Source organism: Moschus berezovskii, chromosome 27 (genome assembly GCF_049115385.1).
Source record: "Moschus berezovskii isolate FMDL1 chromosome 27, NW_MosBer_1.0, whole genome shotgun sequence".
NCBI lineage: Eukaryota > Metazoa > Chordata > Mammalia > Artiodactyla > Moschidae > Moschus > Moschus berezovskii.
In genome coordinates, this window is record NC_142486.1 from 28292854 (window position 1) to 28315343 (window position 22490).

Here is a 22490-nt window from a genome sequence, read left to right on the forward strand (position 1 = left end):
TGTTACTCATAATAATATTCATAATAATCTCCTCTGATTATTATACTTGAGTTTATGCCAGCATGAATCAGGTGGGGCCCCTTGGTAGCTTCAGGTTGGGGCCAGTCACCATGTAAGCAGATAGGGTAGGGGGTGCCCTGGAGAAAAAGAACAAATATGGTTTTCTTGACAGAAGAGAAGCCATTTTTTATTAAAGTCATTTTGTGATCTAAGCCTGGCCACAATGCTTATCCTTAAAGAGGTCTTAGTAATTAATGATCTTAAGGCAACAAAAGAATGCAGACACAATGGTTGTTATCAGGCAAGAGAAAAGCCACCCAGTTCTGTTTCAGTGGTAAAGATTAACCTGATACAATCAACCACCAGATCTACTGGAACCTAAGGGATAATGATGTTGACCTTTTTCTGATCCTCATGACTTCAGTGTCAACTAAAGCTTGGACTCTCTCCTTCATGAAATACGCATGTGCCCTTAGCTTAAAATGTCCCCAGTTTTGCTGTTCAGGGAGACACTGCTTTGGGAATGATCCCCAATGCTCTCCTTACTTGCTGCAAGTAATAAATCCTTCCGTCTCCCAATCTTGGTGTGGTTGTGGTGTTTCTTTTAGCTTTGAAACAGGAGGGAAGGGGCTGGACACAACATTTAAAAGAATGACATAGCCACTGGACATGACAATAAGTGGGTAGAACTAACTAGATCCAAGATGGTAGAAAAAATTCAACTTCCACCAGTCCTTGAGCCTCAGTACACACTCATGGTAACACATCAGCAAGCTATTTTATAAAGGACATTCCCGCAGGCGCCATGACAGTTCCAAGGCTGAACAAAAAGTGGGCAGGGCCCAGTTCCTGGAAATCCCCACACCTTCCCCCAAATAGCTGGAGTACCCCTCCCACTAATTAGTCTATGAAGTTGTTGCTGTTTAATCACTAAGTCATGTCAGACTCTTTGCCACCCTATGGACTGCAGCACATCAGGTTTCCCTGTCCTTTACTATCTCCCAGAGTTTGCTCAAACTCAGGTCCATTGACTCGGTGATGCCTTTCAATCTTCTCATCCTCTGTTGTCCCCTTCTCCTCCTGCCTTCAATCTTTCCCAGCATCAGGGTCTTTTCCAATGAGTCAGCTCTTCATATCAGGTGACCCAAGTGTTGGAGTTTCAGCTCCAGCATCAGTCCTTCCAATGAATATTCAGGGTTGATTTGCTTTAATACTTTGCCCACTCCTAAAAAAACTGACAACCCCTGTACCCTGATGCCTCCAGCCTTCCAAGAGGTCCCACACTCGTCTGTGAAGTGTATTTCTCTATATATAAATCCACTTCTTACCTACCATTTTGTCTCTCACTGAATTCTTTCTGCAATGAGACATTAAGAACCTGAGTTTCATTAAGTTCTGAAACCAAGTATCTAATCTCAATTAAAAGACCATGAGTTTCTGGTCTTTTAATCTGAGCCACACAGTTTCAGCTTGACACCCACCAACAGGAGAACTCAGTTTTTCGGGTAACAACCAGGAAGACCAAACACGGGATTAGAAGGTGGGTGCTTCCATCCCCAGCCACCCCCATCTCCGGAGAGAAGAGGTGGGATGCACATTGAGTTATAGAAACTCTGGCATCTGTATACTTACGCCTGATTCACATTGTTTTATGGCAGAAACCAACACAATACTGTAAAGCAATTACCCTCCAAATAAGAATAAATTAAAAAAAAACTCTTAAACAGTGAGATTTGTGGGGGTTCTGGTTTGGGGGACACAGTGATCTGCTGAGAAGGTGTGCCCACAAGGGAATGGAAGTTCTACATGCTCACTCCCTCCCCCTACACTTTGCCCAAATGGAGCTCCTTCATTTGGCTCTTCCAAGATTGTAGCCTTTATTTTCTTATTTTTTTGTAGTCTTTATAATAAACCTTTAAATGTAAGTAAAATGTTTTCCTGAGTTCCATGAATCATTCCAGCAAATGATCAAACCTTGTGTGTATGTGTGGGAGGGTCATAGAAACCCCCAAATTTGTAGTTGGCTGGGCAGAAGTGTGGGTGGCCTGGGACTTGTGACAGGCATCTGAAGGCTGTCATGTGGGATGGAGCCCTTTCAGTGGGGGGATCAGATCTGAACTCCAGGTCAGCATGTAATTGGATTATTAGATATCCAGTTGGTGTTAGAGAATTGGAAAACTGATGTATAAGACTGACACATATTTGGTGTCAGAAAGAGTGATAAAATTAATTCCTATATCAGAACCCACAAAATAGAGGCTGGCCCAGCAGCTGGGCCCATATCACACATCCAGACCTAAGTCAGTCTGTATTTACGGGAACCCGGTGTTGAAGAATCCTAACACACACCAATCGTAATCCTCCAACGCAGCTACAGCGTGCGTGTGTGCTCAGTCATTTCAGTCGTGTCCGATTCTTTGAGTCTATAGACTATAGCCCGCTAGGTTCCTCTGTCCATGGGGATTCTCCAGGCAAGAATACTGGGGCGGGTTACCATTTCCTCCCCCAGGGGATCTTTCCAACCAGGGATAGAATTCGCATCTCCTGCAATGCAGGCAGATTCTTTACCATCTGAGCCACTTGGGAAGCCCAGGTTCATCGGTATCATTTTTTAATTTTTAACATTAGAAAACTTTAATATAAAATTTTTTACAGCACCACAAACAGAAGAACCAATATTTTTCCTTTTTAAAAGACATGAAAATAAATTCTTAATGCTTTCCTAAATATTACCTAAAATCATTCCAACAGGTACCCTACCTCGGGAAAAACTGGACCAAATGAATCAAAGTCCCACAGCCAAGATCTCAACCCAGGTCCCATCTCCAAATCCAGTGCTGCTCATCTCTTGAGCAAGCCCTGGCTCAGGTTAACTTTGTCGGGGGAGCAAGCAGAGATAACAGAGTCAAAGCAGACAACAGATGGCCAGAAGGCTTATTCCTCCAGGCAGTTAATGAAACCATGGGCAAGGATCCCTGAATTTAATCACCAGAGCACCAAGCAAACCTACTCTAAATCATTCTAGGAGCAGATGGAGTTTTTCCTCCAGAACAGCTCAAGGCCCTTTATGGTGGCCTAAGAGGCAATGTTAGTACTCAGAGACAGTGGAACAGCCACGGATAGTCACCAACTTTAAGGGGGAAGGACAATGCAGAGGTCCCTTGCCATCAGCCGGCATAGTTCAAGTCAAGCTAAAATGCCAGTCTATTCAGGCTTTTCTAAAGTGTTGCTTTCATAGTGAAATGTAGACCTCACTTCATGCCTGTGCTCAGTCAATCAGTCGTGCCCGACTCTTTGCGACCCCATGGGCTGCAGCACACCAGGCTTTCCTGTCCTTCACCATCTCCTGGAGTTTGCTCAAACTCATGTTCATTGAGTCAGTGATGCCGTCCAACCATCTCATCCTCTGTTGCCCCATTCTCTTAAACAATTACCACTCTTAAATCCCAGAATCCCTCGCAGTTCAGTAAAGAAGTTCAGAAATCCCATGTCTTCCAACTCTTGGCTTACTCATGTGATTTCTTAAAATTAAAAAAGAGACCCTGTGTTGGTTTTTCGGGGTCGAAAACAGGTGGGCAATGGAACGAATTGAAAGTGATCATTACTGAGTGATTATAAATTCTGCTTCTGGTTATGTGCCTTTAGAAAGCTTATAAATGTAAATTTCTTGATAAACACAGCACCGCTTTCAATTAAAGGCTTAATCAATGAAGTTCTATAATGGATGTGATGATGAGGACAATAGATGGCATGGGGATTCTCGGACACCCTGGGAGACCACAAACATACATTTCATTTTGATTCCGATCACGAGCTAAGCTACAGGAGAGAGAGGGTACTTATTGCTGTGCCAACGCGGGCACATTTTATACCTTCACTCAATCTCATCATTAACAAATATGGCAGGAAAGCAAGAAGAGTCATCTGCAAGCAGCTGACAGACGCTTGGGTTCTATTTCACTCAGGAAAGAGGTGGGGAACATATATGGAAGGTATGGGGAGAATCACCCAAAGAGTTTCAAACTCTCAATGGCCAAGCCACACTCTGGACTGATTAACTCCGAATCTGGAAGTAAGACCCAGGTATCTGGGGCCATGTTTGGCCAGCAGGTCAGGCAGTCTGGAAGACAAACTGGACAGGAGGCAGTGGACAGTGAGGATGAGCTGGAACTATCTTCATGCTCTAACCATGGCCACCCTCAAAGGGTCAACACTGCTGCTTCCCTTCTGCCTCCCAGAATCTTCCATTTTCATTTTTATTTTTTCATAATTATAGCTAACATTCATTGCATACTTTATAACAAGTCTGGAGAGTACTGTTCTAAGTGCTTTTAGATTTACTTTCTTTTTTCTTTATAATGCACACCTTTTTTATTATCACAATATTAGTGATAATGATTACTGTAATTCTTTTTTATTTTTGGAGTATAGTTGCTTTACAGTGCTGTTATTTTCTGCCGTACAGCAAAGTGAATCAGCCATGTATATACACATAGCCACTCTTCCTTGGATTTCCTTCCCATTTTGGGTCACCAGAGAACACTAAGTAGAGTTCCCTGTGCTATACAGTCAGTTCTCATCAATTATCTATTTTGTCTCCAACCTTTTACTTGGAACCATACAGGGAAAGGGATTTTGGGAAGCAGAGGTCTTAGCATAGTTACGTTTTCCATAAAGATAGTTTAGTAAAGGTGTCAGAAATCAGGGGAATGTTAACACCTTAATAGTTGGTACCCAAATTCCTCTTAGGGAGGAAATGTTTTTTCTGGGAATCATAGTTTGACAAACTCTTGGGGTAGCATTCCCGAGAGCCCAGGAACCTTTTGGTGCCTGGCTTCTCAGAAGAGCGTGAAATTGCTTTTCGTGGGGCAGGAAGAGGCACGTGTCTTACTTGGAATGGAGGGAGCTGAGAAAAACAAGAGCAAGAGAGGAGATGAGACCGGCTCAAGAGAAAGAACTGCCTCGTGCAGGCTGAGGAAAAAGACCTTATTAGCCAGGAATATAAAATGTGGATTTTTAAATAGTTTGTTTGTAAAGAGCTCGGTGCCACCCCTTCTGTGATCCTTAGTTGACAACTCCTCAAATGACCTGTGGGAGTATCACAGCGCTTTGTTTTGATTTGTTGTTATGGAAACTGAAGCATCTGCATTGCAAATCCACACAGATGGTGGTGTAGAACCCAGGAAACCAGGCCCAGGGGCGGAGAGGATATAAGACGGAGCCTGTAGGGATTCAGAGACCACTGTCATGGATTTTGGTTTTCCCCAGGCTGTGGCATCATTGGTGGGAGGTACTTCTCCAAGGGTCTGGAGAGTAGGTACCTGGGGTAGAAGAAGATGTGGCATCGAACACAGACCCAGTTCAGCAGGGCAGCCTGAGGAGCAGAATGGGAATGTCATGGCCAAGTTCACTCTCTGCTTCTGGGGACCCTAGTCTCCCTTGTTTGCTGCTCTCAATAAGGCAGTGGTGCTGTCTTTCCCACCAAAGTATGGTTTTCTCTACTCATCCACAGTCTTTGGTTTCCAAATCTCCCATCATCTAACCACAAAAAGGCTTCCCCAGTGGCTCAGATGGTAAAGAATCTGCCGTTCAGGAGAGCTGGGTTTGATCCCTGGGTTTGGGTTGGGAAGATCCCCTGGAGAAGGGAAGGGCAACTCACTCCAGTATTCTTGCTGGAGAATCCCATGGACAGAGGAGCCTGGAGGACTAGAGTCCATAGGGTCACAAAGAGTTGGACACGAAAGAATGACTAGCACTTTGGTTCACTTTCATCACCTAACTGGTCCGGTCTCTCTGGATTCCAGGCGAGAGACTCTGATAGGCCCAGGCTAAGCCAATCTGGACCAATGAGCTCTGGCCTGGAGGAGGGGAGTGGGGAGAGAACAGAAGCCCCCACATGCGGAGCTGATTCTCTAAGGAGGGGCAGTGGGGCTGGGAGGCAACCACTGGGGCTTCATGAACGGCCAGCTCTGAGTTAAGCCACTGGAGCTAGAATCTCAACCCTCCTCATTCTTAGCTTAATCTCCTCATTTGTAAAATGAGACTCATTAGTACCTGCCTCATCAGGTTGCTATGAAGATGAAAACCAGTGATCCATTGAAAAAATTTAGCATTGTGCCTGGCACATGTAGATGCTCAAGATTCATTAGACGAATTAGTAATGACAGCATTGAGAATTGATCACAGCATCTCAGCACCTGCTACTCCACCCCTTCACCCATCTGAAGCTTCCATCTTTAACTCTGCACATCTCCAGATTTTGTCTCCTCCCCTGGACTGTTAGGGCAAGTCCTCATACGTATTATTCACTGCATGTGCTTACTGAATAAAGGTAGGAATAAATAAGTGCTTGGATATCCCTATGTATGGAAACTCATGACGACCCAAGGTTCCAACTTTTGTAATTCCAAGTGTTTGCTAAGCCCCTCATGCTGGGATGGTTAACTGGATTCTCTGCAGCATTTGTGATTCTAGTTCCACAAAGAAGAAACCAACTCTCTCCTCCACGTGACAGTCCTTCAGATGTTTCAAAATGGATCTCAGATGCCGTGCATCACGTCCTCTCCAGTCTGTATGTACCTTCCTATCATGGAAGAGACCTTCATCCCACCCTCCAATCTCCTCCCTTCCCCTGTGCCCCCTCTTCAAAATAAATAGGCTACTACTAAAAACCAAGCACATGAGCCGGATGTCTGCTCTCACCAAGCATCTGTTAATTTCCAAACTCAATTTCTTCCTGAAGGAAAGGAAAGTAACATTCAATGAGCATTTATATTGTGGGGGGACACTTAATAACATGATCACTTTTACTTCTCAGAATCACCCTAGGAGAGGTTAGCTGCATCGCCATTTGATGATTGAGTTAGCCAAGGCTCAGAGAGGTTAAGGTATCTGTTCAAGATTGCACAGCATACAAATGGCAGAGTTAGAATTCAAAGGTAGGTGTAATATCATCCAGAGAAAGTTACAGGCCTTTCCTTTTATCAGAAAATAACTGTCAAAGAATCAAGACATTTAGTAATGAAAAAAAAACAAACAGGCTGCCTTTCCTCTGGCAGGACCCAAACTGGGAGGGTCTTAGATTTTCCTAATCTAATTTGAAACCCCTGAGGAGTTTAGGGGACTGAGGACAGAAGGACAATAGTTCCAGGCCAGAATTCCAAGAGGGAAGATCTATGTAACTGATCACTCAATGACCAGCAGCCAATTAAACAAAACGAAAGATATAAATCAGGATAGTGTCTTAATGAGTAGCTATGGCGATGTCCCTAGTGGACCAGTGGTTAAGACCTCGCCTTCCATTGCAGGGGAATGTAGGTTCAATCGGGTAGCTAAGATCCCACATGCCTCCTGGCTAAAAAGCCAAAACACAAAACAGAAGCAATACCATAACAAGCTCAATAAAAGGCTTACACAAAATGAGTGGCTATGCTGTGTAGACCCAAAACACGAAGGCAAATCTACTAAGGTGTCTGTATTTTTTCCCTTCCTGTTTCTCTTTTGAGCAGCCTGTCCTGAAGATGTCAACAGGGGGCTGGTTCTTATCTGAAGAGAAATGAGGTACAGGCAAGCATTATCTGATTTGGGGCTAAGTGCAGAGCAAAGGGCCGAGTCCTCAATTGAGATCATCAAGTGATACGGACAAGCACCTCTCAACCTCAGCTGCCACTCACATCAGCAGTTTTCCAGAGACAAGCAAAGAGCGGGGAAAACCCTGCACTGTCAGGCACGCATGGCTGAGCCTGGGTGCTGGCTCTGTCTCATAAGATGCTTTTTCCTTGGGAGATTTCAAAGAATGATGAACACTCAGCATCAGATGAAGCGATGCAGGCTCTCCATGAGGTGTATGTTGCCTTCCTCTCAGCTCGACCTTGCCATGGACGGGACTCCCTTGTCACTGCTGCTGCCGCCCTGGGAGTCCAGCTCTGCACTTGGCCCTTAAATGAATTGCCGCGGTCTCTTAAGGTGGTCAGATGAACAATGTCCTTCCAAGATATCCCCACCCTAACTCCCAGAACTTAACACATTACCCTAGACGGCAAGTGGGACTCTGCAGGTGTGATTCAATTAGGGATCTTGGGAGGGGGAGGTTATCTTGGATTATACAGGTGGGCTGACGCCAGCAGAGATTGGATGGTACCACTTGTGGTCTTTGAAGATGGAGGAAGGGACAACTAGGAGGGAACATAAGACATGAGGCCCTGGAAGCGGGAAAGAGCTCGGAAAAGGATCCTCCCCTTGGAAAGTGAGACTCCAGGAGAAGCTTGGCCCCACCAACACTTTGATGGCAGAAACCCACTGCAGACTTCTTGTCTCTAGAATGACAAGAGAATAGGCGTGGAGGTGTTTGTTTCTTTTGCCTTGCCCTATGGCTTGCAGGGTCTTAATTACCTAATCAGGGATGGAACCCAGGCCCTGGGCCATGAAAGTGCAAAGCCCTAACCACTGGCCACCAGGAAGTCCCCTGTGTGCTAAGTCACCAACTTTGAATAGTTTGTTAGAGCAGCCACAGGCAACTCATACACTTTGTAAAGTGCACTGCAAGCTGCTGCACCATGGTCTCCTTCTGTCGGAATACTGTGGATGGAACCCCTGGAAATGAGGCAGGCACTAAAAAAAGAAGGAAGTCAAGCCCTAGCTCATTTGTTAGGTATATATTCACGGAGCACCTACCCTGAGACAGGCCACGTGTTGGGTGCTGCCTACACTGTGGGGAGTTTAAATGGCTCAGCCTGCATCCTCATCAAGGCTGAGCCAGGCAGGAGAGAGACGGGGAACACGGACTTGCACTGATAAGCACAGATTTATAAATGGAGGGAAAAAGACCTTGGTGACCAGGAGGATGGAACACAGACGAAACTGCTGGGAAGGCTTCCCCTAGGAAACGACCCTGGATCTGAGCCCTGGGGAAAGGGGCGGAGCGGGCAGCGGGGGGCGTCTGGCCAGAAGGAACAGCCCGGATGAAGGTTGCTGTGGGAAAGGAGGGACTGGAAGGAGATCCAAGGAGACCAGAGGTGGGGGTCGCGGGGGAGAACTGATGAAGATGAGAAGGTGGGAGACAGGGTGGGAACAGACTGATGTGAACATTCTGGAATACGCTTCCTGATGCTTAGGTGTGAGAGTTTCTTCCGTGATGAGGGTGATGCTCTACAAAGAACAATGGCTTTCTACTAGGATAGCCATTAGCCAGAATTGACTAAGGAGCATTTGAAATGTGGCTAAGACTACTGAAGGACTGCATTTTGAGTTTTATTTAATTGTAACTAATTTAGTTGGGGCTTCCCTGGTGGCTCAGAGGATAAAGCGTCTGCCTGCAATGCAGGAGACCCGGGTTCGATCCCTGTGTTGGGAAGATCCCCTGGAGAAGGAGATGGTAACCCACTCCAGTATTCTTGCCTGGAGAATCCCATGGACAGAGGAGCCTGGCGGGCTACAGTCCACAGGGTCGCAAAGAGTCGGACACGACTGAGCGACTTCACTTTACCTGGTGGCTCAGTCGGTAAAGAATCCCCCTGCAACGTGGGAGACCTGGGTTCGATCCCTGTGTTGGGAAGATCCCCTGGAGGAGGGCATGGCAACCCACTCCAGTATTCTCGCCTGGAGAATCCCATGGACAGAGTAGTCTGGTGGGCTACAGTCCGAAGGGTCGCAAAATAGCTACAGTCCGAAGGGTCGCAAAATATCGGACACAACTAAGCTCAGCACATCACACAGTAATTTAAGTTAAAATAGTCACATGGGGCTAGTGCATACCCAATTATACACAACAGCTCTAGGCTGGAGAGAGATATCAATAGTTAGACAAATAGATAGATATAACCTTATAAGGATTTACAGGATTGCAGAGGCTAAGTCCCAAGATCTGTATGTCACCAACGGGAAGACCCAGGAGAAACAAAGGTGTAAGTCCCAGTCCAAAGCTGGCAAGCTCCACACCCAAAAAGAGTTGATTATTCAGTTCAAGTCCAAAGGTAGGAGGAAAGACTGACACCCCAGCTCGTGCAGTCAGGCAGGCAAAGTTCCTTCTTGCTTCCTGCGCTTCTCAGGTCTTCAACGGATTGGGTGAGGTTAACCCACATTGGGGAGGTGCAATATGGATGTGAGAGTTGGACTATAAAGAAAGCTGAGCGCCGAAGAATGGATGCTTTTGAACTGTGGTGTTGGAGAAGACTCTTGAGAGTCCCTTGGACTGCAAGGAGATCCAACCAGTCCATCCTAAAGGAGATCAGTCCTGGGTGTTCATTGGTAGGACTGATGCTGAAGCTGAAACTCCAATACTCTGGCCACCTGATGTGAAGAGCTGACTCATCTGAAAAGACCCTGACGCTGGGAAAGATTGAAGGCAGGAGGAGAAGGGGACGACAGAGGGTGAGATGGCTGGATGGCATCGCTGACTCAATGGACATGGGTTTCGGTGGGCCCCAGGAGTTGGTGATGGACAGAGGCCTGGCGTGCTGCGGTTCATGGGGTCGCAAAGAGTCAGACACGACTGAGCAGCTGAACTGAACTGAAATGATCTGCTTTACTTCACTCAAGTCTGTGGTTGTTATTCGGTCACTCAGTCATATCCGACTGGGTGCCCCAGAGCCCAGTCAAGCTGACACGTAAAAGTAACCATCACAAGAACCTAATACAGGGTTCCCCTTCCCAGCTCAGCAAAGCCCAGGGGAGATCCTCGGGGCCAAGGGCATGAAACCCTTTATGGTAAGACAGTCAAAGCACCCAGAGAAATCTTCCTTTCCCAAAGCTTGTTCTGACTTTGAGAGGCAACAAGGAGCAGCAGACGCCTGTCCGAGGGGGATATTTTTTCTCTATTTGATCAGCCAGGTCCCTACCCTCATCCCTACCTCCCCATACAATTAGGACTTCAGGAGGGTCCTTCCGCTCAGAGGTCTCACCTGGAACCCTCACCCTCCTTCCCCTTGCCTCATCTTTTTTCATCTTCCCTTAAGGCCTCCGTCCTTTTCCCTTCCCCAGCTCCTCACATTCTGGTATATTTTGTCCAAGACAAATTGCTTTTTAGATCTCCTGCAATTAAAGGCATCTCTTCCCACCACCTGATATGATATGTACAGTGGCTCCGGCAACGGTGACCTGTTCTTAGGAGATGCTATTTAAAACCCAGAGTGCAACCAGAGTGACGCAGAACTGCCAAACGTGGCTGAGAAGTGTCAAGTTACATAAACGCACATGCTTCATTTTGCCTTTGGCTTGAAGCTTTTCCTCACAGGCTTCAGAATTATCAGCTCATTAAAGGTAAAAAGGAGGCAGGTGTATCAACATTTTAAAAAATAACAATAATAAAGTCAAGTCCCCAGAGCAGAGTTGGACTTGATGGGTAAGAGCCACTCCCAGATCTTAGGGGACAGAGGTGGTTTTCTGGGTCTTCTCTAGAGATAACTAAGCAGCCCTGATCCTTTTCCCTCAAGGCATGGTATTAACAGTTAGAGGAGGGAAGGAAATTTTGGTTTGCTTGTAACCTAGGAAGAGTCACCTACTTTCACGTGTCCTCTCTTTCCATCCCTTGTGACAATGCTGTCAGGGAAGCATCAACACCCCATTGACCAGAGGGGAAAACTGAGGCTGAAATAGGGCAAGATTTGCTCCAGTCCCCCGAGTCAATAAGAAACAGAACTGGGGTTCAAACCATCTGAGAGACCCTATAGCTTGATGGCTGAAATCATGGACTCTGGACTCAGAGTGCTGGGTTGTATCACTGCCTGCTGTTTCGTGGATGCTGAACAACCCTGAGCAAGTTACTTGACCATTGTGCATTAGTTTCCCCATCTATAAAAAGGGCAGGGAGGATGTTGTACGTTGATTAAGTTGTAGTGAGGAAAGCACTTAGAACACTGCCCAACACAGCAAGTGTTTGAAAGGTTGCTGTTTACAACTCATGAACCCTCTACCACCATACCCTGAATCTCTTCCAGGTTCTAGGGCCCGAGTGCTTAACCACACTTGGTTCTTTTCATTATTTTTTTTATTGTTGGAGTATGGTTCCTTTACAGGAAATGGACCCTGAATATTCGTTGGAAGGACTGATGCTGACCTTGAAGCTACAGTCCTTTGGCCACCTGATGCGAACAGCCAGCTCACCGGAAAAGACCCTGATGCTGGGAAAGATTGAGGGCAAAAGGAGAAGAGGGTGGCAGAGGATGAGACGGTTAGATAGCATCACCAACTGAATGGACATGAGTTTAAGCAAACCCCAGGAGATAGTGAAGGACAGGGAAGCCTGGCATGCCGTAGTCCATGGAGCTGCAAAGAGTCAGACCCAAGTGAACGACTGAACAGCAACAGTTGCTTTACGACATTGTGTTAATTTCTACCATACAGTAAAGTGAATCAGCTACACCTATACGTACGTCCCCTCTTTTTTGGACTTCCTTCCCATTTAGGTTACCATAGAGCATCGAGTAGAATGCCCTGTACTATAAATAGGTTCTCACTATCTATTTTATACGTAGTATCAATGATGTATATATGTCAATCTCAGTCTCCCAAATCATCCCGCCCTCTCCGTTTCCCTGTGGTATCCACACCGTTTGTTCCCTACGTCTGTGTCTCTATTTCTGCTCAGTCCTTCTTAATAAAACCAAGTTACTGGGGTCCAAGCCCAGAGTCTGGAGATACTGGAACTCAAGGACTGTGCTCCTGAAATCTATCCTTCACACACCCATCTCTGCTGCCCACTGCAGCTCTGGCTCTTACTAATTAGAAGACACTGCTGCCCACAGCACAGTGTAAAATGAAGATAACCGCCCCCTCCCTCACCTCCAAAGATACTTAATTATCTGAAACCCAGATAACCAGCAGGACCAGGCTTGCAGAGATGATGCAGAAGAGCTGAGGCAGGCCAGCTGCAGGAGGAGTTATGGAAAGCTAATGGTGTGAGTCAGTGCTGGAATCAAGGGTGAGAAAATGAATCTGGGATTGTTGACAGCCTCCGCAGGCCAGGATGGCGAGAGGCATGGGGTGTGGGCCGCAGTGGGAGGGAATGGCATGTGGGTGGCATCGGGGGTCAGGGTTGGAACAAAGGAGGCTTCAAGTTTCACCTCCTGGACATTTGCCGCCAATTAATGAGGCGTTTTTCGTGATACTAAGAAGGAAATGGCAACCCACTCCAGTATTCTTGCTTGGAGAATCCCATGGATAGAGGAGCCTGGTAGGCTACAGTCCACAGGGCCACAGAGAGTAGGACACGACTGAGGGACTTCACTTTCACTTCACTTCAAGGCGTTTATTGCCTTTTTCAAATGAAGCTCATAAAATTGCCAAATTTCAAGAGGGAGATCTCTAAACGCCAGTTAAGAATTTGGAAAGCAGGAGACCAGTGAAGGGAAAACATTCAGAGCAGATGCACCCGGTGTGTGGTGGAGACACGTGCCCACTGGGGTCACTCATAGCCCTTCTCTGAACCTGACCTCGTGAGCCTTATTTAGGGTTAGCAGGTATGCTCGGGGCGCACCTGACTGGTCCTTCCATTAGCAAGCACCTTTTATAGGTTATATGATAATGTGTGCATAGGGCTCCACAAAGGCCTTACCCTCAGTGAGGGTTCTATAAATATTGACTCTTGTGGTCCCCGAGGACCCTTAGGGGAACAGGGCACTACTGCAAATTCCCAGCAGGTTGACTTGAAAACCTTGACTATGTTGGAGCTCATTTTAGGCTTCAAATAAATCACTTCTCTCCAGAGAAAGGCTATGAAAAAGTCCAAAGCCTGATGCATCAGAATCATTTCTGTTTCTGCCCAACTGCATTCAAGATGGTGGAACAAGATGACACCCAATGTGGGGCTGTGAGACTGGGGACCTCCCAGCAGGAGTCTGTCTTTGTATTCTAGAAGAGTGAGGCAAAGAAAAAAGGTGTCCTTCCGCTGGGATAAGTAAGAGGCTAACTGAGGGTTCAGGGCTCTGCCCCTCAGAAAGACACCGAGTTCAAATCCCAGTTCCACCTCTACAAGCTGGTGACCTTGAAAAAGTTATTTCACCTCTATAATTGCCGTTTACTCATCGGTAAAGTAGAAGGAATAGAATCCACTCCCTCAGAGTGGGTTTATGACTCAAAAAGTTGAAATGAGTGAGCAAATGTGTGTGTGCCGTCTATCAGTACCTGAGGTAAACAGCAGTTCTTTTGAAAACAAGGACACAGACAAGGACAGAAGAGAGCCAGAATGATCCTGGGCCCACTTCCTGTGAATTCATGCTAGTTCCCAGGGAGGGACAGGGAGGCAGAACTAGCAGAAGCCGTGAGTCCCAGAGGAGAGGGGACACGGACAGAAAATGGAAACCCATGAAGGGACAGTGCTGATCTTCGGGGGTGTTGGGACAGCAGCCTTTAGATCCAGAAAGAGTTAGCACAGCAGGAGACAGTAAAGTGAGAAGACACGCTCTGCCATGAAATATGAGCTGACTCACACAGACTCCAGGGGAGCGGAGGGTTAGTAACTTGATTACTTCCGAGCAGGTGTGACAAACCCAATCTTGTCCGGGTTATTACAGCTACAGTTATTGGGGCTGTTTCTGTCAAGGGCTGTCACAGTCCTTGCTTGGAGCTTCCCACCCGAGCCTGTAAATCCTTGGTACAGTCTAAAATTCTGTTTCCCCCATATCCTATGCAAAGGGGTCTTCTGTGTGTGTGTGTGTGTGCGCGTGTGTGTGTGTGAAGGGAAGCTACTGGGGTAAGGATGGAGTGTGAAAGAACAATTTTTGCACATTCATCGAATACTAATTGGCCTAATAAGTGCTGGGCATTGTTCCAGATTCTGGGAGAATTCAACAGAGAAGACGATGGATCAGACCTCTGCCCTCAAGAGCTGACACTCTTCAAGGCATCATCTTGGGAAATACATTCAGAGCTTCCTTTCTTCCGTCATTCTTTCCTCCTTTCCCTCCTTCCTTCACTCATTCACTCACTTAATAAAAACTCTGGACTCAGACTGCATCCTACCTTGGCTACTTCTTAGTTAAAGCAACCTTGGGTCAGTTTCTTAACCTCCAGCTCAGTTCAGTTCAGTCGCTCAGTCATGTCCGACTCTTTGCGACCCCATGAACCGCAGCACACCAGGCCTCCCTGTCCATCACCAACTCCCGGAGTCCACCCAAATCCATGTCCATCGAGTCGCTGATGCCATCCAACCATCTCATCCTCTGTCGTCCCCTTCTCCTCCTGCCCTCAATCTTTCCCAGCATCAGGGTCTTTTCAAATGAGTCAGCTCTTCACATCAGGTGGCCAAAGTATTGGAGTTTCAGCTTTAGCATCAGTCCTTCCAATGAACATTCAGGACTGATCTCCTTTAGGATGGACTGGTTGGATCTCCTTGCAGTCCAAGGGACTCTCAAGAGTCTTCTCCAACACCACAGTTCAACAGCATCAATTCTTCAGTGCTCGGCTTTCTTTATAGTCCAACTCTCACATCCATACATGGCCACTGGAAAAACCATAGCCTTGACTAGATGGACCTTTGTTGGCAAAGTAATGTCTCTGCTTTTTAATATGCTGTCTAGGTTGGCCATGATTTTCCTTCCAAGGAGTAAGCGTCTTTTAATTTCATGGCTGCAATCACCATCTGCAGTGATTTTGAAGCCCAGAAAAATAAAGTCAGCCACTGTTTCCACTGTTTCCCCATCTATTTCCCATGAAGTGATGGGACCAGATGCCATGATCTTAGTTTTCTGAGTGCTGAGCTTTAAGCCAACTTTTTCACTCTCCTCTTTCACTCTCATTAAGAGGCTCTTTAGTTCTTCTTCACTTTCTGCCATAAGGGTGGTGTCATCTGCATATCTGAGGTTATTGATATTTCTCCGGGCAATCTTGATTCTACCTTGTGCTTCCTCCAGCCCAGAGTTTCTCATGATGTACTCTGCATATAAGTTAAATAAGCAGGGTGACAATATACAGCCTTGACGTACTCCTTTTCCTATTTGGAACCAGTCTGTTGTTCCATGTCCAGTTCTAACTGTTGCTTCCTGACCCGCATATGTTCCTTCTCTAAAATGGAGACAGGACTAGGACCCACCTGTATCTTAAACCCTATAGCAGTGTGAAGGCCTAGCTTTGAGAAAGAACCAGGAAACCAAATTCCAGAAGGGTCCACACCCAGCCCCTTAGCCTAGGAGGCCACAGACGATGGATGAGGTGTTTGTCCAGGTCTGAGAGGGCCATGATCTCTACTGGCCATCCTGGAGTCCACTGTGCATCTCTAAGATAGATAAAGTTCTGTGCCTCCAAGCAAAGCCACGTACTCTAAAGGCGGGGCTTGCGGAGGAACCCTCATTGTTATCCACTGCTGTATACAAGCTGCTGCAAGACTTCTGGGGCCAAGAAGCCAGCCCCTCCCTGGGAGTATGTCACTGAGCCTCCGAAATACATCCTGACAGCACTGACATCCTTCTGTATCTTTTGGATAATGTGATTTATCCAAGTGTCTACTGTTGACATTTGTCTCTAAGCGATCAGACTCATGAGCACAATGGGGAAATTTAGTGAGGTCACAAGTCAAGAGCTTATACAGGCCTGGCCCAGGGCTGGAGCTTGCATGTTGGCCTATCACGTCTCTGAGCACTTGATGTGTGTGTGCCAGATGTGGGGGTAACATGTACACACACACTGCAAAGGTCAGGAAATGTTCAGTGAGAGCCACTGTTGCAAAAGCAACCTTGGCCCTTCAGTACTTTAAAGCAGAGCTCACGTTCTCTGTCTCCTTTCTGTTTAAAACATGGGGAGTATATTGTCAACGCTAGTAATTTTTTTTAAATTTGGGTATAGTTGCTTTACACTGTTATGTTAGTTTCTGCTGTACAACATGAATCAGTTGAATGTATACATATGCCCCCTCCCTTGTGGACCTCCCTCCCCTAATCCTACTCCGCTAGCTCACCACAGAGCACCGAGCTGAGCTCCCTGTGCTGTGCTTCAGGTTCCCACTAGCTATCTATTTTATACATGGTAGTATATGGATGCCATTCTAATGTCTCAATTTATCCCACCCTTAGTGATGTTTTTAATGTTAGAAAAAATCTGTAGATAAGAACAGAAGCTTAATTATAACTTTAGAACCAAATATAAGTTTTATGCTCTTTGAGAATGTAAACAATAAAAATAGAAAAAAAAACAAGAAAGCAAGACCCAGACAGTAATTTAATCATCTTTTATAGGGTTTTATATTGACTAACAGTTATATACTAAGAAACAGGGCATCCCAGGAGGCACGAGAGGTAAGGAATTCGCCTGCCAATGCAGGAGATGCAAGGGATGCAGGTTCAACCCCTGGGTTAGGAAGATCCTTTGCGGGAAGAAATGCCACTCCAGTATTTCTTGCCTGTAAAATTCCATGGACAGAGGAGCCTAGCAGGTTGCAGTCCATGGGGCTGCAAAGAGTTGGACACGACTGAGCGACGGAGCACACAGGAATAAGAAATAGAGGCATAGATACCCACTTCTCGAGGCAGTAGTGAGAATGTGCCTGGCACACAGTTATAAACAGTAACTGTCCGGTTCCCGGGCATCCTCCCCCTCCTCACTCCTTCCTTTTCTTGGCCACTTCCCCCAAGCACTTACATAAACCTGAGCTCAGATTCCCGTCGGACCAAGACTTCCCGGAGACGCTGGATTTTCGCCATCTCCAGCTCGATCTCCTCCGGCCTCATGGTTGTCTCTGCCATGGAGATGATGTCCAGCTGATCTGTGCAGGAGATACAAAATGCAGGCGTCAAGACCCCGAGGGCTGTATGGGTTTTCAAGAATTCCCTTTGGGACAGTCCCTGCCTTGCTCCAGCGACCTTCACACCCCAAGAGCGCACACGGATCTTTGCCAGTGTTTCAAGTTGGTATTTGTGAGCGGGCCCTTTAGAAACTAAAAAGCACGTTTCCATGGGAACCCTGTTACAAGGCAGGAGGAGGCTCAGGCGGGGTCACCCAAACCTGTTCAAGGTTATAACATGCCCTTGGCAGTCCCTGCCTGGTCCCAGCTTCTGGAGTCTCGGTCCCTTTGACCATCGCAGTTCATCCCATCCGAGTCTCCAAGACCAGCGTTTTTAGGCAGAAAAATGGGTGATAATTACTTTTAGCAATACCATTAATAATTATCTTATAGGAATACTAAGTAATGTTAAGTAACATGAAATGATACAAGTTTGTTGTAGAAAATTCAGATAATAGAGATAAGCAAAGAAGAACGAGGTAAAAAGTCATCTACAACCTCTCTGCCCAGAGGGAACCACATTTTGATGGACATTCTTCTGACCTTATATTGATAGTTATATGTACATATATTGTCATATAAGTAAAGCCGTATATAAAAAATATATAAGACCATATATATGCCACACACACATAGAACCGTATAATTATCAAATATATAGAAAGACACTATATATGTGTGTGTGGGTATATGTGTGTGCACTCAGTTGTGTCCAACTCTTTGTGACCGCATGGACTGTAGCCTGCCAGATTCCTCTGTTCATGGGATTTTCCAAGCAAGAATACTGGAGTCGGCTGCCATTTCTTCCTGCAGGGGATTTTCCTGACTCAGGGATCAAACCCATGTCTCCTGTATTGGCAGGCAGATTCTTTACCAACTGCACCACATGGGAAGTCCTTACATATACATGCCTACATATAAATATATCTGCATGTATGTATGTATATACGACCCCTCCATGGATCACAGCCTTGTTGTGGCAAAAGGGCTTGTGTAACTCAATGAAGCTATGAGCCATGCTGTGCAGAGCCACCCAAAATGGATGGGTCATAGGGAAGAGTTCTGACAAAATGTGGTCCACTGGAGCACGTGGTATTCTTGCCAGGAGAACCCCATGGACGTGGGGTATGAAAAGTATGAAGAGGCAAAATGATACGATGCTGGAAGATGAGCACCCCCGCCCCCGGTCAAGAAGGTATCCAAAATGCTACTGGGGAAGAGCAGGAGGCAATTATTACATGAATTTGAGCAAAATTCTGGGAGACAGTGGAGGACAGAGGAGCCTGGCGTACTACAGTCCCTGGGGTTGCAATGAGTCAGACGTGACTTAGCGACTGAACAACAATGTATATATGCACATTACTAGTTCACCTAGGGCTACCATAACAAAACAGCAGAAGCTGTGTAGCATAAACTATAGACATTTATTTTCTCCTGGTTCTGGAGGCTAGAAGTTCCAGATCAAGGTCTGGCAGGGGAAGCTTCTGGTGAAAACTCTTCCTGGCTTGCATATGGCCACCTTTTCACTGTACTCATATGGCCTCTTTGTGTGCATGCAGAGAGAACTCTCTGGCGTCTCTTCTTAGAAAGACACTAACCCTATAAGATCAGAGTTCCACTTTTAATGACCTCATTTAATCTCAGTTCTGAGCACCGAAGAATTGATGCTTTTAAACTGTGGTGCTTGAGAAGACTCTTGAGGGTCCCTTGGACAGCATGGAGATCAAACCAGTCCATCCTAAAGGAAATCAACCTTGAACATTCATTGGAAGGACCGATGCTGAAGCAGAAGCTTCAATCCTTTTGCCACCTGATGCGGAGAGCCGACTCATTGGAAAAGACACTGATGCTGGGCAAGATTGAAGGCAGGAGAAGAAGCAGACAACAGAGGACGAGATGGTTGGATGGCAACACCGACTCAACAGACATGAGTTTAAGCAAGCTCCGGGAGACAGTGAAGTACAGGGAATTCTGATGTGCTGCAGTCCATAGGGTCATGAAGAGTTGAATAGGACTTAGCGATTGAACAACAGCCTTCTCATCTCCAAATCAGCCTCACTGGGGATTAGGGCTCCAACATATGAATTTGTGGGAGATATAAATATTCAATCCATAACACTATGTATGTATGTGGATCTATGTATATACATATCTCCTCATATACTGACGTTAAGTTTTTTATATACATTCTTCCAATGCATACATATGGTAATTTATGTGATTATATATATAAGTAGTATGCATATATAGGGTGACACATATGGTTTTATATATGTGTGTTTTATATGTATGTTATATATAAACACGTGCATTTTTTTTAAAGAGTGCAAAAACACATATCAAGATGTGAGTAGTTCAAGATGTTATGTGCATAAATACGCACACACACACAAACTAAGTCATTCAGTCGTGTCCAACTCTTTGCAATGCTATGGACTGTCTCCCTCCAGGCTCCTCTGTCCATGGGATTCTCCAGGCAAGAATACTGGAGTGGGCTGCCATGCTCTCCTCCAGGGATCTTTCCAACCCAGGGATTGAACCCGCATCTCATTTATGTCTCCTGCATTGGCAGGTGGGTTCTTTACCACTAGAATCACTTGGGAAGCCCTATACATATATATGTATACACACACACACATACCATCATGGAGGTCTGGTTTTTGTAATGTAAAGTTAGGGTCTCACCATTTTATTACCTGCTCATTTCACTGAACATTCCATGAGCGTTTCCACACGTCCTTGGATGCTCTTCCCCAGCAGCAGTGTGAAAGGCTGTGAGGTTTGCTATTTGTGGCTGTGTCATGAATCACTTCACCAACCCCCAGACAGGTTGTTTGCCATTTCCCCCACTAGAAGCAGCACTGGGATGAGCATTCTCAGAGATAAATCTCTGCGTGCATCTAAGAGGTGCCTTTAGGCCACATTTGCAGAGTGAATGACTGGGTTTTACAGGATGCAACAGGCTGACGACCCTTCATCGGTAGAGGAGACATAGGGGAGGAAATGTTCTTGCTTTACTCTGAAGCCAACATCACATTCCCTGCATCGGCTAATTCCTTCCACCCTGGGCTGTTGTGAGGATTGAATTAACAGAGACACGCCATGCTTGATGCACAGTGACGATAACCTTTGCTATCACCATGCTCTGCCACAGCATCTCTTTTTTTTTTTTAGCTGCAGGATGTGAATCTTGCGGCATACGAACTCTTAGTTGTGGCATGTGGGATCCAGTTCCTTGAGCAGGGATTGAACCTGGACCCCTTGCATTGGGAGCACAGAGTCTTAGTCACTGGACCACCATTTCTTTTTAATCCTTACCATAAGCCAGAAGGATTGGGATGTTCTCGTTCTTAACAAACACTTTTCCTTGTTTGTTGCTCCTTATTTGTTGGCTCAAAGCTGGTAACAGAAGGGGCTGAGCCTCCCAAACACATGCTCTTTGTCCCATCATGGCTGCCCCTTCCCCGCACAGGTGTGCTGAGTTCAACAGCCCTGTCTGTTCACACCTTGAGTCTAGAATGGTATCTTTCCTGTGGCTACCACAAACTGGGTGCTTAGGACAACAGGAATTTATTCTTTCACAGTCTGGAGGCCAGAGGCAGGTCTGTGTTTTCTCCAAAGGCTCTAGGGGGCAGCTCTCTCCTCGCTTCTTCCAGATCCTGGTGGCTGCTGGCAACCCTTGGCTTGTGGCAGCATCACTCCAACCTCTATCTTGGTTTCCCTGTAGCCTTCTCCCACGTGGCTCTGAGGGTCCTTCTCAGTCCTCTTCTGTTTCATTCAGTTCAGTTCAGTCGCTCAGTCGTGTCCAACTCTTTGCAACCCTGTGAATCACAGCACGCCAGGCCTCCCTGTCCATCACCAACTCCCGGAGTTCACTCAAACTCATGTCCATCGAGTCGGTGATGCCATCCAGCCATCTCATTCTCTGTCGTCCCCGTCTCCTCCTGCCCCCAATCCCTCCCAGCATCAGACTCTTTTCCAGTGAGTCAACACATCGCATGAGGTGGCCACAGTATTGGAGTTTCAGCTTTAGCATCAGTCCTTCCAATGAACACCCAGGATCGATCTCCTTTAGAATGAACTGGTTGGATCTCCTTGCAGTCCAAGGGGACTCTTTTTCATTGGCCCACCCTAATTCAGATATCATTCTAATCTTCAATTACCCCTGCAAAGCCCTTATTTCAAAAGACCTTATTTCACATTCTGAGGCCCTGGGCAGATATGAATTTTGGAAGGACACTATTTAATCCGCTACAGTGATGAATGGCCACAAGCTTGCAAGCTCCCTGACAGCAATGTCACTATCTCCAACAACTTTAGTCACTGAACATGGGGCACGGCCCTGGATGGAAACAGCAAGAGTCCCGGGAAGCAGTCAGAGGTAGTGAGGATGAGGGGGGCATGGTGAAAACCAGCTGGGGGCCAAAGTTAAAGATCTTTGAACTGAGGCCAGTCACCAGTTTCATGATCATCCGTGAGCCTTTTTACTTCTTAGCATCATGCTCTTCCTTTACAAAATGGGATTTAATAGCTATCATGTGCTAAGCTGTGCTGGAGGCTTATATGTACAATCTCATTTAATCTCTGTTTCATAGAGGCTGTATCTGAATCTTAGAGAAGTAAAGTGACTTGGCCAACATCACGCAACCAGAATGTTACGGAGACAGAATTCAAATCTAGCCTCTCTCTCTCTTCTCCCTAAACACATGCCTTCACCACGTTATACAGCCTCCGGGTGAGGGCTAAATGAATCTACCGATGCAAAGGCGCATAGTTAACCATT

The 22490-nt window shown here is 46.2% G+C and overlaps 1 protein-coding gene across 1 annotated transcript in view; it reads right to left on the reverse strand.

The window, feature by feature from the left end:
• The window catches only part of BMERB1 (bMERB domain containing 1), a 144731-nt gene that overhangs the window by 43374 nt on the left and 78867 nt on the right, over nt 1-22490 (reverse strand). The window contains exon 2 of the mRNA XM_055409541.2: nt 17566-17689. Within this exon, the coding sequence (XP_055265516.2) occupies nt 17566-17689 (124 nt within the window). The remainder of the gene's footprint in view (nt 1-17565; nt 17690-22490) is intronic.